We start from the raw sequence: 14331 nt of genomic DNA on the forward strand, positions 1-14331 counted from the left end.
ATCCCTCCACGACAAGACCTTGGACGTCAGTTCCAGGTGCTCCTGCCAGCACGAGGGGCCAGGCCAGAACGACTCACCCCAGCAGTCGGCCTCCGACAGGTGGCAGCGGCGACCCTGGAGGAGGACTTGGCTGGCTGCAAGCAGCTCTACACGGAGGGCTCCGTCCTGATGGGTGCCTGCCCATCTGCAGTGGCTATCTCCGGCACTGGGTGAGAGAAGGCAAGTGAGACTTCCGTTCGTGGCTAGCTCCACCCCAGCAGAGCTGGCAGCCCTCTCTACCTGGCTGCTGACATACTGGACTCGCAGCCTGCTGAGCAGTCTGCAGCCATCCTGAGCGGCTCCAGGGTGGCCCTCCAGCTCCTCCAAGAGCCATGGTGCCGACTGCCCATTGTCAGCAAGCTGGCAGCCAGGCTGAACGGCATCTGCTCCTGCGGCTGCTCCATCCCCATGGCCTGGGTCCCCAGCCACGTTGGTGTCCAGGGCAATGAAGCTGCCGATGCCCTGGCCAGGGCAGCTCACGGGGGTCCACCCCTTCTGTACATCAGTGGCGCCCCTGGATGCTGCGCGATCTATCACGGTGTGCCAAATTTTCCTGGAGCACCCCGACCCCATGGTCACCTAAGGGACACCCACCCCAGTTCCTGACGGACAAGGGGATCCCAAGGATTGAAATGATATGAAATTTCAAATACCTCACAATCAGACTGTTTAACCAAAAGTCACAGAATGCATATGTTCCATTCTGTTAGGTTCCACACTATTGTCTCCGCTTTCAATTCGTATCTTTCGATTTGCCATGCCCAACTGTCTGATCCGTATCTCTTACCTTTTTCTTTATATAGAACAGCTAACGTCATTCATTTCTTGCTTTTATATTATTGGGACTAAGCTCTGTACCACATGCATTGTATTTTGTTAGCCGCTTACTTTTTGCATCTCAGGTATAAAACCTCGACACTGCCATCTGTATATATATATATATATATATATATATATATATATATATATATATATATATATATATACTGTACAATACTTGTTATTGCATTGAGTGCTTTTTGTATATTTTTTAATGCTGCTGAGCTGTATTCAAGGGCTTCGTCAAGCTGCGCATGGGCAGCATTTTTCCGCCGTCCCCCTTCTTCACCTCGGAGGGAAAATAAATTTCACTTGACTTGAAGGGCCTTACAGTCAGAGGCTGCTGTCAAGAATAAATGAAGTAATGATCCTGAATTTATTATTATAAGAAACGTCCAGATATTTCTGCCCATTTCAGAGACTCTATGGCCAACTCTACTTTGTGTGCAACTGAATATATATATATATAAAGGAATAATGAGAAGAAAGGAGGAGAGGTCGGCCGGTGAACCGAATATATGAATACCTTGCAGGTATACAATTCCCAATACAATGAGTACGTGGACCTGCAAGGTGACCAGATATTTTCTGATGGTGACAAAATTATCTGGAAGTTCATGTGGCAATGACTAGCCTCTCTATTTTCAGCACAACCAAAGAACTGACAATAATTCCTGGATGTGGTCTCCCTGATGGCCATCAGCGAAGTTGTATTCCCGATGACAGTCAGCAGTTTACCTTTGAGGAAAGTGACTATAAGCTGCCGCCGATACCTTTGGATATAAGGAGTGCAATTGAAACTACAGAGCATGGGAAAGTATCAAGCCTCACAAAATCCAGGATTGTTGAATAGATCACAAACCATTTAATGACTATAAATGCGTAAGTATTCATCTACATAGTTATTTTTCTGAAGCGGACAACTGACCACGAGAGCAAGAAAAATAAGCCGCTATGTATTCCACGCACCTTCAACAGTGATAAAGATCTGGCAGAGTTTAAAGAAAACTGCTCTTTCAAGGATATTGTTACGTGACGGCAAGCCGATGAAGACAGGACTACATGATGGATGGCGATGATATGATTTAATGGCTGCGGGCCTAGCACGAGCGCTCCTACCCGCACCACTGCCCTCTTCGTCATCTTCTAGTCCGTCACAATATTCTTAACATTCCCAGTAAGTCATTGCCTAGATATGTCTCTACAACATAATTTTAATGCATGCATTTATGTTGGCTATTCTGCAGAAGTTGTGTGACTCTCGTTCATGTAACAATGAGACAGCTGCTGTGCGACAACCTTCAAGACCGGCCCAACCACCAACTGCTGAGCATGCCTCTCATGAGGAGAGCGAGAAATTGCCAGAAGCATGTGAATTATGTAACAAATTCTACCTTAAGTACACGGAAATTTCCACAGAGGCAATGGCTTTGTTAGAGGCAGCCACGAAAAATCAAAATGGCCACTCATAGCACACCTCATGAGTGCGAATAACAGCTTCAAACACCAAAAGAGCGCCCAAGAGGCACACGACACCAACAGAAAAAGCCCTGTTGTCACTTACTGCTCCCACATTTCATGGAAGTGCTGCAACACAACACTGCTTAAGACATGGAGCTGTGGCTCAACATTTCAAAGCCACCCTTAATTTGACGATTTCACTGCAAGGCATTCATGTACGCAAGGATGAGCCATGGCTATCTGCAACTCCTGACGGCATTATAGAGTCCGATGACACAATCGTCGAGATCAAATGCCCGGTAGTCGAGGACTGTAGAGACTTCATTAGCACTGGGAAGTATGATGTGAGTCAAGATAAAGAAGCCTATGTTCTAAATGAAAATAGACCTAACGGCTATTATGGACAAGTACAGTTCACTATGCTGTGTGCCAAGAAGAGTCCGTGTTTCTTCTATGTTTGGTCCTTAAAATGGGCCATAGTTGGAGAGGTTCCTTTTAATGCAACATATGTGGAGCAGACAATGCAAAGGATACGAAAATTTTATTTTCAATAGCATGCTGCCCCGTCTTGAAATAAAGGAAGCAGAGGGCAAACTTGACCTCTCAGAAAACAAAACAGATGTTAAATGTCTGATGTCAATGTGGTGGCGGGTTGCCTCCGCCGAGGGGCCTTAAGGGTCCAAACGCTCAACATTGGTTCAACCACCAGGATCCCCTTTTCCCCGGACATGGCGATACCACGCACGGCTAAGCGCGGATGCTCGGGTCCGTGGTGACGCACTGCTCACCATCATCCCCCTTCGGGGATGTCCCTGCGGATGCTCGGGTTAACCCCGTGGTGTCGCCACTCACCAACATCTGCATGCTGCAGACGCCCCCCTGCGGGGAGCCATTGCCCTGAAAAGTGCAAAAGCTCATGAAACAACTGATATTGTTGCCACCTTTGAGAGCCTCACCGTTGAGGTAATCGATGTATTACCGGCATGGCAGCAGCAATGGAAATGTATTGGGTTTCTGATGTTAAGTACAGCCCATGCAACAGGAACACCCTTACAGCGCTGGAGCACTTTTGCGGTCTCAGCACATCAACGAAGACACCATTAGTGGTTCGCACAATATCTTCCATTAAAAACGCTTTGAAGAAAACTGACAAATAAAGGCAACCCTGCACTTGTGTGTGTTACTGTGTTCTTGCTCGGTCCTTGTTTTTGTTCGCGCAGTTTTAAAATATGAACGATTCAGACCAACTAGCCCGCCAGAAGATACTTTTGGATGAATAAATGTTCAGAATATGTATTGCACAGTGCAATAGCATTCAGCAGACCTGCCTTAGCTACCAAATGAGCTTTGCAGCAAGCTCATCTTAGTGATGGTTTATTCTTCAATTGTCCATTCAAGATGGAGCCCTGCCAGATCCGTGATCTTTTGGTTGTCAAGCATAAGCACGGAAAACCATCACAAGGCATGAAATCGCAAGGGGACAAAACCACTAGCCCCGCAGGCCACCTCGTCCTGCTCGACTTAGCGCGAGCTGTTTTGCGGCATGCAGCCATATTTAGTACTACTCCAAGTATGCTGAGAAAGAAGCAAGCTGTGGAAGCCATGAATGCATATCAAACCTGCCACAGAGTTTCTTTGAGCTTTTCAACAGCTCATGGGAGAGTAAAAGCAGCCAGGAGAAGGAAGAAAAAAGGTCAATATAGTGGGAGGCTCCATGACCAATGAGCAAACTGTTGAGGTGGAAGTTGCTACACGGCTGCAGCACAACTGCCTCCCATGGTATGAGCAGAGGTGTAGACGGATCACTGGCTCGCTCTTCGCAGAAGTGGTCAAGTGCAAAAGTGCTACCTCTGCAGCACATTTTGCAAGGGGGCATGGCAATGCCGCCACTCATCCATATGAGTCGCGTGTTGCAATGAAATATGGAATTGATCACAAAGAGCAGGCGCAGGAGCAATACATAGCATATCAGGTACAGCACCACACTGGGTTTAAGTGCTCTGCCACTGGCTTGTACATAGCAAGCAAATGTTATTATCTTGCAGCCAGCCCTGATGGCTTAGTTAGCTGCAGTTGCTGTGGTGTGAGTGCCTGAACTCAAATGCCCATGCAAATACAGGGACTGCCTCGTTAATGAAGTGGTTGACAAGAGCTTTTATCTCAATGAAAACATGCATCTAAAAGATAGCCATGATTACATGTATCAGGTTCAAGCAGAGATGGCATGCGCCAATGTTTCTTACTGCGACTTTGTCTGTTGGACTAGAAAAGGTCCACAGCATAGTGCGCGTCCAGAGAGAGGAGGATTTCCTTGAGCGACACACGCCAGCTTTAGAGAGCTTTTTCAGGGGCGCGCTACTTCCACAGCTGCTGACAAGGAATCAAGCGGATGTTCAAGTTGTTAATATTATGAGGAGACATGTGCTTCACAAGGTTTTCAGGACCATATGCATCTAATTTTACTAGTATGTTTTCTTCTTTCAACAGATGCATAATACAATGCATGGATCACCGGGTGGTATTTGCCTACAACTTCTAAATAGATAATAAGCCCACCTGCTTTATAGATAATAAGCCCGCCTGCTTTAATAGCTAGTGACAACAAACAATATATTTTCTGCTGTATTTTTCTTGGTGCCATGTTACCTACACATGAACGACGTGTCACAGCCGCTTCGAAATTATTCGACAATTACAGTTCACTTTAAGAAGCGTCCACATATGTGCACGCACCGCCTGAAAGGGTTATTATACAGGGCTTCCCAATGAGGGAGCACATCAGTGGGTAGTAGAGGACCATGTGCTCCTAGTACTGATGAGACTGCGTCTTGATATGCACCTTTGCTTCCTTACGGATTTGTTTTGAATCGGCAAAAACTCCATTTCCAAACTGTTCGAGGTTGGAGTCACAATATTGGTGAACGAGCTTAAGGGCCTCATTGTGTGGCTAGACGAGTCATTTCACACGTGGAAGCCAGTGCTGTTTCAACATAAGGCCTCCAGGCGTGTCAGAGTCATAATAGACAGCACAGAGATTCGCCTTGAAAAGACAAGTGCAAAATGGTCTACCTACAAGAACTCTAACACGTTGAAGTTTCTTGTAGGCATCACTCCAAATGGATTAATCTCCTATGTATCTGATTGCTGGAGCGGGACGGTCAGTAACGAATAGCTCGTTATCGAGTCTGATTTCACCACAAAGTTAGGACTATGGGGATGACGTTAAGGTGGACCGCGGCTTCAACGTTGCCCAGGAGCTGGCAGCTCTTGGCGTAGGACTAGTTGTGCCAACCCACACCAAAGGAAAACCAGCAGCTTTCAGAAAGAGAGGTCACAACTTCACGGGAGATATCTCGCCGGTGCATAAGAGTTCAACAAGTTATTAGAAAAATGAAAAGGTATCGCATCTTGAGAAACGTTGTGCCTTACTTTGTGAAAGACTACCTCAATGACATTATTGTCCTCATTGCTACACTAACAAATTTAATGCCAAGGTACAATCAGCACTAGGTTATGAGTATGCATGAGGTGAAAAGAATCTCTTTTTAAACAAACATAAAAAACCATAGAACTAGGCTTGTTTTGCTGTAGCTGCAAGAGATAGTGCCACAAACTTGACAGGAAAGGTCCAAACGCTAAGGGCGCAAAATTCAAGTGCCGAAGTTTGCCTGTGTGGAAAGATGTGAAGTCAGGCCTAAGCATGCACACAATTGCTCAGCAGCATGTAGATATCTTCATTAATGGCCAAATTATCTTCAGTAGGACCTGTGCATAACATCAAAAGGCAAATAGTACCTGAAGGCGGCGTTCTTTAAGCTTTTTGAGCATATTGTTTCATAGTGTACATCACAAGACTAAACTGCCTACAGGTCTTCCGTTGAACCATCACCACCTCGGAAGTTCATTGCTTATGAGGACCGCTTGCTGCAACTTGCCAATCTCTGCAGGCAGTGCCATCACCCAGCACAATCTCCACTGAAGGTGTGTGTAACTGAGTCTCACTATTATACATTGCAGCAGTTGCAGTGATCTTTTCTCTGTTGATCTTTCTCCATAATTAATTGTTTAATCTTGCTGTGTGTTTTCCCAGGTCATTGGCTCTCTTGTTGTGGTGACAATGACGTGCCCAAATATGCACAGTACAAAGTGGCACAGTAGGCCAACGCAGAGGAGCATTGGACTTGGCAACGTGCTTCTGGCCGCTGCCATGTTGTTCACAGGATGTAGCCCAACGCAGTGCCTGCGACTCCTGGAGAATGCTGGCATCTGCTGCTTTTCAGAGTGCACATATGACAGGATTCAAAAAGAAATGTTGTTCCCAGCTGTGTACAAGGTTTGGATATAGTTGAAACTTGGTTCAGCGCAAAAGACGAACACATAGACGTGTGTGTCGTTTCCTTTCTCTGTGTTCGTCTACAAGTAGCCCAGCACGAAGTTTTGTTAAAGGTTTGGATGTTTGATTTATGAATGCCAGGATTTCTGCTCTTGTAAATGATGAAGTTATATATTCTTTCTTCAAACATGTTTACAAGCACTGTGTGCTGAAAACTTAGTCATGTCTGTGTGTGACATCTTTTAGAGTCTGCTAATTTTCTTCATATTTATAAGTGTATTATTTATACCGCTGTACCAATCTTTTTGTTCTGAAGTTGGTGTTCTAGCTTGAGTAGTGTTATGTGTACAGTCATAGCCACAACATGTCAAACTTATTTTACTAATCAAAAACCGTATGGCACCTAATACATATGCTGGCAAGCAGTGTTCGCACATTCACTCACAATTGCAAGGAATTTTTCTAACAGGTTGCTGTAAGTCAAGAGTATATAGTTACAGGACCAAAGTATGGCTCTTTATTGTAGCTAAAACTGTACATATAGATGTGTGTTTGCGTGTACGCCCATGCGTGTGTCATTCTCATTCCAGCTTTGGAAACAAAACAAGTCCGCCTCACTTATCAGCCAGTTGAGCACCACTGGCGCAAAGTTGGCTGGGGACAGCCATGCTTACTCGCCTGGCCATAGTGCAAAATATGGCACCTACTCCCCGCTGGACACATCCATCAACAGGGTGGTTGATATGCAGCTTGTCCAGGTAATCAGCTGCAGTGGCGCGATGGAGCTCGAGGGCCTGAAAAGAGGTCTCGACTGCTTTACTGCCAACAATGTTAAAGTGCTCGAGCTCCATCACCGACCGACATCCCCAAGTGCGCGCCCGCATGAGAGATGTGAGGCCGGATATCCGCCACCACATTGATGCTTTGCATGTTGGCAAAGGTTACCACATCTACAGCTGAGCAACTACATCACTGCCTAGCTGCGAGAATACTCTCGTATTTTATTGGGCCACTCTGCACTACGGCAAAAGGAGACATTTTAAACGAAGCTGAAACTAAGGACTTTAATGCTGTAAAGATGCAGGGAGCCAAGAGTCATCAGAACCAGCGGAAGCATTGGGAAATTTTTAAATTCACTTTTTAATTTGTGTTTATTAATGGGAAATTAGTAGTGTAATCGCTTTGCGGCTGAAAACTGATAATAAATTAGAAGGAAATTAACCATGTCGCAAGTGGGATCCAAAACCATGACCCCTATATTCTGCATATGGATACTCTACCAACTGAGCAATGACAACGGTTGTCCAGTCCTGTGCTTTCGGGGGTACTTGTGTTGGGTGTAACATTGAGAGTGTCCACCACCGCTACCCTTGACAATGGTAGGAACGTCCTGCGATTGATCAAGTGCCACGTAGAGCGCGATCGAATGTAAGGGAGGCAGTTTTACAAGAATCCTCTAATGCTTCTTATAGGGCAGCGAAATGAAGGGCTCGATATGACGTACATAGAAAGGAAGCCAACAGAGGAATATTTTTTCTTCATTCCTGATGTTGCTTAATGGGAAATTAATTGTGTAATCACTGGTGTCAAGTGTGTGTAAGGAAGGCAGCTCCCCTAGACCTGCAAGGACAGTCTCGATGCCACTATGTACCACAGAGGGCCAGAGAGTGTGAGAGGGAAGCTAGAGTGTTCATATTACAATTTTATAATGCCAATACATGAATTATGGAAAGTAAGATCAAATAGCTTATTATACAGATTTTGGATTGAACATATCGCGCATGTTTTTGGTAAAAATAAGCTGATTTGCACAGAAGCTCGGTATAACACCAAGGGGACTTAGTTAGCTGATGGAGTTATAATTCTATAATAATGTACACATTCCATTTTTTTTTGGTTGTTCCATGGTATGTCGGAAGCACTCATTGTGAGAGAATGAACTTAACACACGAACGAAAACAAGCCAATCTGATTTTAGATTTGAAAAGTGAGGAAAGAAATGAAGTTACGTATAAAAAGTAAAAAATTAAGCTAAATAATTGTTGCACAACTTTTGCTTTCAAGTTTCATATGAAAGTAATATGCATAATCCCGGGTTATGAACAGCTCATGAATAACCAGGCTATCAATGCATTCGGGGACAACTTTCTGTGCCTGTGCAGTGGAAGGTATATGAGCGTGAGGTGCCGCCTTCCACAGGAGCACTCACGAACCAGAAACACAGGCATGTAAGCTGGCCAGTGGGCACTTGTAGCCTCCTCTGCACAGCAACAGCAAGCTGCCCCCCGAGTTTCGGCAAACCTTCATGTTTTCTTATTTCCTCATGTTTCCATTCATGCCAATCAGCAGGGCTGCGAAAGAAGTTGCTTGCAGCTTCCAAGACAAACGGTTGCGCAATCATCGAGGAGTGGATTTCATCCACTGTGAACCACATGTACTTCGCTGCGAATGTTGGCTCCAGCAGTCCTCACCTTACTGCAACCATTTGGGAGACCTGTTAGAACTATGTTCAGGATAAGAACACAGACCAGTGTGATGAGTATACTGACTGCGAGCATGGCGACCTGTTGCCAAGGAAGTGGAATGGGCACCCGAGGCTACACACCGGGCAGCGTTCATTCGTATGCAATATTTGCAGCAACAGGGTCACAGTGAACCGTAGCTTGGCGGACCACCTTCACGCTCACTGAGGCAACACGCCGTAAATGTGCACTTATTGCACTTCGAGCTTTGCCAAGAAACATATACTGACAGTGCACATTCGCATTCACGCACGCGAGTCATTGCAGCCACAGTTTTGCAAATAGAAGGCTCTTAGTGCAGCACGCTCAAATCTCATTCTCTCCTGTCTGTTTTTAGCATGTATTCCTTCATTTATTACGTGTAGTACTATAACAAAAAAAATTATGTGTCATTTCTTTTTCAGGAACATTGAACATTTTTCAGGAACATTGGAGCTTTGCCAAGAAACATACCCTGACAGTGCACATTCGCATTCATACAGGCGAGTCATTGCAGCCACAGTTTTGCAAATAGAAGGCTCTTAGTGCAGCACGCTCAAATCTCATTCTCTCCTGTCTGTTTTTTTAGCATGCATTCCATCATTTATTACGTGTAGTACTATAACAAAAAAAATTATGTGTCATTCCTTTTTCAGGAACATTGAACATTTTTCAGGAACATTGGAGCTTTGCCAAGAAACATATCCTGACAGTGCACATTCGCATTCACACACGCGAGTCATTGCAGCCACAGTTTTGCAAATAGAAGGCTCTTAGTGCAGCACCCTCAAATCTCATTCTCTCCTGTCTGTTTTTTAGCATGTATTCCTTCATTTATTACATGTAGTACTATAACAAAAAAAATTATGTGTCATTTCTTTTTCAGGAACATTGAACATTTTTCAGGAACATTGGAGCTTTGCCAAGAAACATACCCTGACAGTGCACATCCGCATTCACACAGGCGAGTCATTGCAGCCACAGTTTTGCAAATAGAAGGCTCTTAGTGCAGCACCCTCAAATCTCATTCTCTCCTGTTTTTAGTATGTATTCCTTCATTTATCACGTGTAGTACTATAACAAAAAAAAATTATGTGTCATTCCTTTTTCAGGAACATTGGAGCTTTGCCAAGAAACATATCCTGACAGTGCACATTCGCATTCACACACGCGAGTCATTGCAGCCACAGTTTTGCAAATAGAAGGCTCTTAGTGCAGCACGCTCAAATCTCATTCTCTCCTGTCTGTTTTTAGCATGTATTCCTTCATTTATTACGTGTAGTACTATAACAAAAAAAATTATGTGTCATTTCTTTTTCAGGAACATTGAACATTTTTCAGGAACATTGGAGCTTTGCCAAGAAACATACCGACAGTGCACATCCGCATTCACACAGGCGAGTCATTGCAGCCACAGTTTTGCAAATAGAAGGCTCTTAGTGCAGCACCCTCATATCTCATTCTCTCCTGTTTGTTTTTTAGTATGTATTCCTTCATTTATTACATGTAGTACTATAACAAAAAAAATTATGTGTCATTTCTTTTTCAGGAACATTGAACATTTTTCAGGAACATTGGAGCTTTGCCAAGAAACATACCCTGACAGTGCACATTCGTATTCACAGGCGAGTCATTGCAGCCACAGTTTTGCAAATAGAAGGCTCTTAGTGCAGCACGCACAAATCTCATTCTCTCCTGTCTGTTTTTTAGCATGTATTCCATCATTTATTACGTGTAGTACTATAACAAAAAAAATTATGTCATTTCTTTTTCAGGAACATTGAACATTTTTCAGGAACATTGGAGCTATGCCAAGAAACATACCCTGACAGTGCACATCCGCATTCACACAGGCGAGTCATTGCAGCCACAGTTTTGCAAATAGAAGGCTCTTAGTGCAGCACCCTCAAATCTCATTCTCTCCTGTTTGTTTTTTAGTATGTATTCCTTCATTTATCACGTGTAGTACTATAACAAAAAAAATTATGTCATTTCTTTTTCAGGAACATTGAACATTTTTCAGGAACATTGGAGCTTTGCCAAGAAACATACCCTGACAGTGCACATTCGTATTCACACAGGCGAGTCATTGCAGCCACAGTTTTGCAAATAGAAGGCTCTTAGTGCAGCACGCACAAATCTTTCTCTCCTGTCTGTTTTTTAGCATGTATTCCATCATTTATTACGTGTAGTACTATAACAAAAAAAATTATGTCATTTCTTTTTCAGGAACATTGAACATTTTTCAGGAACATTGGAGCTATGCCAAGAAACATACCCTGACAGTGCACATCCGCATTCACACAGGCGAGTCATTGCAGCCACAGTTTTGCATATAGAAGGCTCTTAGTGCAGCACCCTCAAATCTCATTCTCTCCTGTTTGTTTTTTAGTATGTATTCCTTCATTTATCACGTGTAGTACTATAACAAAAAAAATTATGTCATTTCTTTTTCAGGAACATTGAACATTTTTCAGGAACATTGGAGCTATGCCAAGAAACATACCCTGACAGTGCACATCGGCATTCACACAGGCGAGTCATTGCAGCCACAGTTTTGCAAATAGAAGGCTCTTAGTGCAGCACGCTCAAATCTCATTCTCTCCTGTTTGTTTTTTAGTATGTATTCCTTCATTTATCACGTGTAGTACTATAACAAAAAAATTATATGTCATTTCTTTTTCAGGAACATTGAACATTTTTCAGGAACATTGGAGCTTTGCCAAGAAACATACCCTGACAGTGCACATCCGCATTCACACAGGCGAGTCATTGCAGCCACAGTTTTGCAAATAGAAGGCTCTTAGTCCAGCACGCTCAAATCTCATTCTCCCCTGTCTGTTTTTTAGTATGTATTCCTTCATTTATTACGTGTAGTACCGTATTTTCCGGTGTATAAGACGCACCCTTGTATAAGACGCACCCACCATATATGCAGGCTGTCATTGAAAAAGTTGGTATATAAGACGCACCCATGTATAAGACACACCCCAATTTAACCGGTTAGGCTAGTGAGAATGAAACACGCTTGCGCGAGCATCGCGAAATTCACTGTACCTGTGACAAATTCTTAAGCAACGCTAAGTGATCGAAAATGGCAACACTCACGTTATACCCGCCCACGTTTCAGAAAAAGCGAAAGTGCTCTACATTATGTCCATAACATTTTATTTCTACTTAAAACCTATGAAGTCTTCATCTTCGTATACGCTATCAAAAAGTTTGCCTATTTCTGGCGGCAACGAGGCTGAAACATTCTCTTCGTACTACGTACACGGAGCAAAGTTGCAAATGGTGGCTAAAAAAGAACACCGGCTTGTCTGGACTTGTCTTGACAGTGGCGAGAAGCGCGATTGTCTTCATCTTTTGGCATTTCACATTACTTTTGCTTGGGGCCTCCGAAACGGTTGCGTGTTTGTGATCCCGGAAGTCGTCATCCCAGCTGTTTCAAGATAAAGTTCACCTAAGAAAAGCTGCGCACGGCGGTCCCCGTATTGAAGTATTAACCGCGTTACAACCGCGTCATTGGTAGTGATACTTTTTAAATGAAAAAAGCTTGAACATGAACCTGAGTAACTTCTGAACTCGCAAAAAAAACTCGAAAAATTAGCGTATAAGACGCACCCTTGTATAGGACGCACCAGCAAGATTTCTGAAAAAAAGCCGCGTCTTATACACCGGAAAATACGGTACTATAACAAAAAAAATTGTGTCATTTCTTTTTCAGGAACATTGAACATTTTTCAGGAACATTGGAGCTTTGCCAAGAAACATACCCTGACAGTGCACATCCGCATTCACACAGGCGAGTCATTGCAGCCACAGTTTTGCAAATAGAAGGCTCTTAGTGCAGCACGCTCAAATCTCATTCTCTCCTGTTTGTTTTTTAGTAAGTATTCCTTCATTTATCACGTGTAGTACTATAACAAAAAAAATTATGTCATTTCTTTTTCAGGAACATTGAACATTTTTCAGGAACATTGGAGCTTTGCCAAGAAACATACCCTGACAGTGCACATCCGCATTCACACAGGCGAGTCATTGCAGCCACAGTTTTGCAAATAGAAGGCTCTTAGTGCAGCACGCTCAAATCTCATTCTCTCCTGTTTGTTTTTTAGCATGTATTCCATCATTTATTACGTGTAGTACTATAACAAAAAAATTATGTGTCATTTCTTTTTCAGGAACATTGAACATTTTTCAGGAACATTGGAGCTTTGCCAAGAAACATACCCTGACTGCACATCCGCATTCACACAGGCGAGTCATTGCAGCCACAGTTTTGCAAATAGAAGGCTCTTAGTGCAGCACCCTCAAATCTCATTCTCTCCTGTTTGTTTTTTAGTATGTATTCCTTCATTTATTACGTGTAGTACTATAACAAAAAAAATTATGTGTCATTTCTTTTTCAGGAACATTGAACATTTTTCAGGAACATTGGAGCTTTGCCAAGAAACATACCCTGACAGTGCACATCCGCATTCACACAGGCGAGTCATTGCAGCCACAGTTTTGCAAATAGAAGGCTCTTAGTGCAGCACGCACAAATCTCATTCTCTCCTGTCTGTTTTTTAGCATGTATTCCATCATTTATTACGTGTAGTACTATAACAAAAAAAATTATGTCATTTCTTTTTCAGGAACATTGAACATTTTTCAGGAACATTGGAGCTATGCCAAGAAACATACCCTGACAGTGCACATCCGCATTCACACAGGCGAGTCATTGCAGCCACAGTTTTGCAAATAGAAGGCTCTTAGTGCAGCACCCTCAAATCTCATTCTCTCCTGTTTGTTTTTTAGTATGTATTCCTTCATTTATCACGTGTAGTACTATAACAAAAAAAATTATGTCATTTCTTTTTCAGGAACATTGAACATTTTTCAGGAACATTGGAGCTTTGCCAACAAACATACCCTGACAGTGCACATCCGCATTCACACAGGCGAGTCATTGCAGCCACAGTTTTGCAAATAGAAGGCTCTTAGTGCAGCACGCTCAAATCTCAATCTCTCCTCTTTGTTTTTTAGTATGTATTCCTTCATTTATCACGTGTAGTACTATAACAAAAAAAATTATATGTCATTTCTTTTTCAGGAACATTGAACATTTTTCAGGAACATTGGAGCTTTGCCAGGAAACATACCCTGACAGTGCACATCCGCATTCACACAGGC

General features: G+C 43.3%; 1 protein-coding gene across 1 annotated transcript in view; it reads right to left on the reverse strand.

Moving 5' to 3' along the window:
• LOC149334280 (uncharacterized) overlaps positions 1–13040 on the reverse strand; it is a 28109-nt gene extending 15069 nt beyond the window's left edge. The window contains exon 1 of the mRNA XM_089555105.1: positions 78–13040. Within this exon, the coding sequence (XP_089411231.1) occupies positions 78–612 (535 nt within the window). The 5' untranslated portion in view covers positions 613–13040. The remainder of the gene's footprint in view (positions 1–77) is intronic.
• Between the last annotated feature and the right edge of the window lie 1291 nt (positions 13041–14331).

This window comes from Amblyomma mixtum, chromosome 8 (assembly GCF_055824585.1).
Source record: "Amblyomma mixtum isolate Tamu chromosome 8, ASM5582458v1, whole genome shotgun sequence".
Lineage (NCBI taxonomy): Eukaryota > Metazoa > Arthropoda > Arachnida > Ixodida > Ixodidae > Amblyomma > Amblyomma mixtum.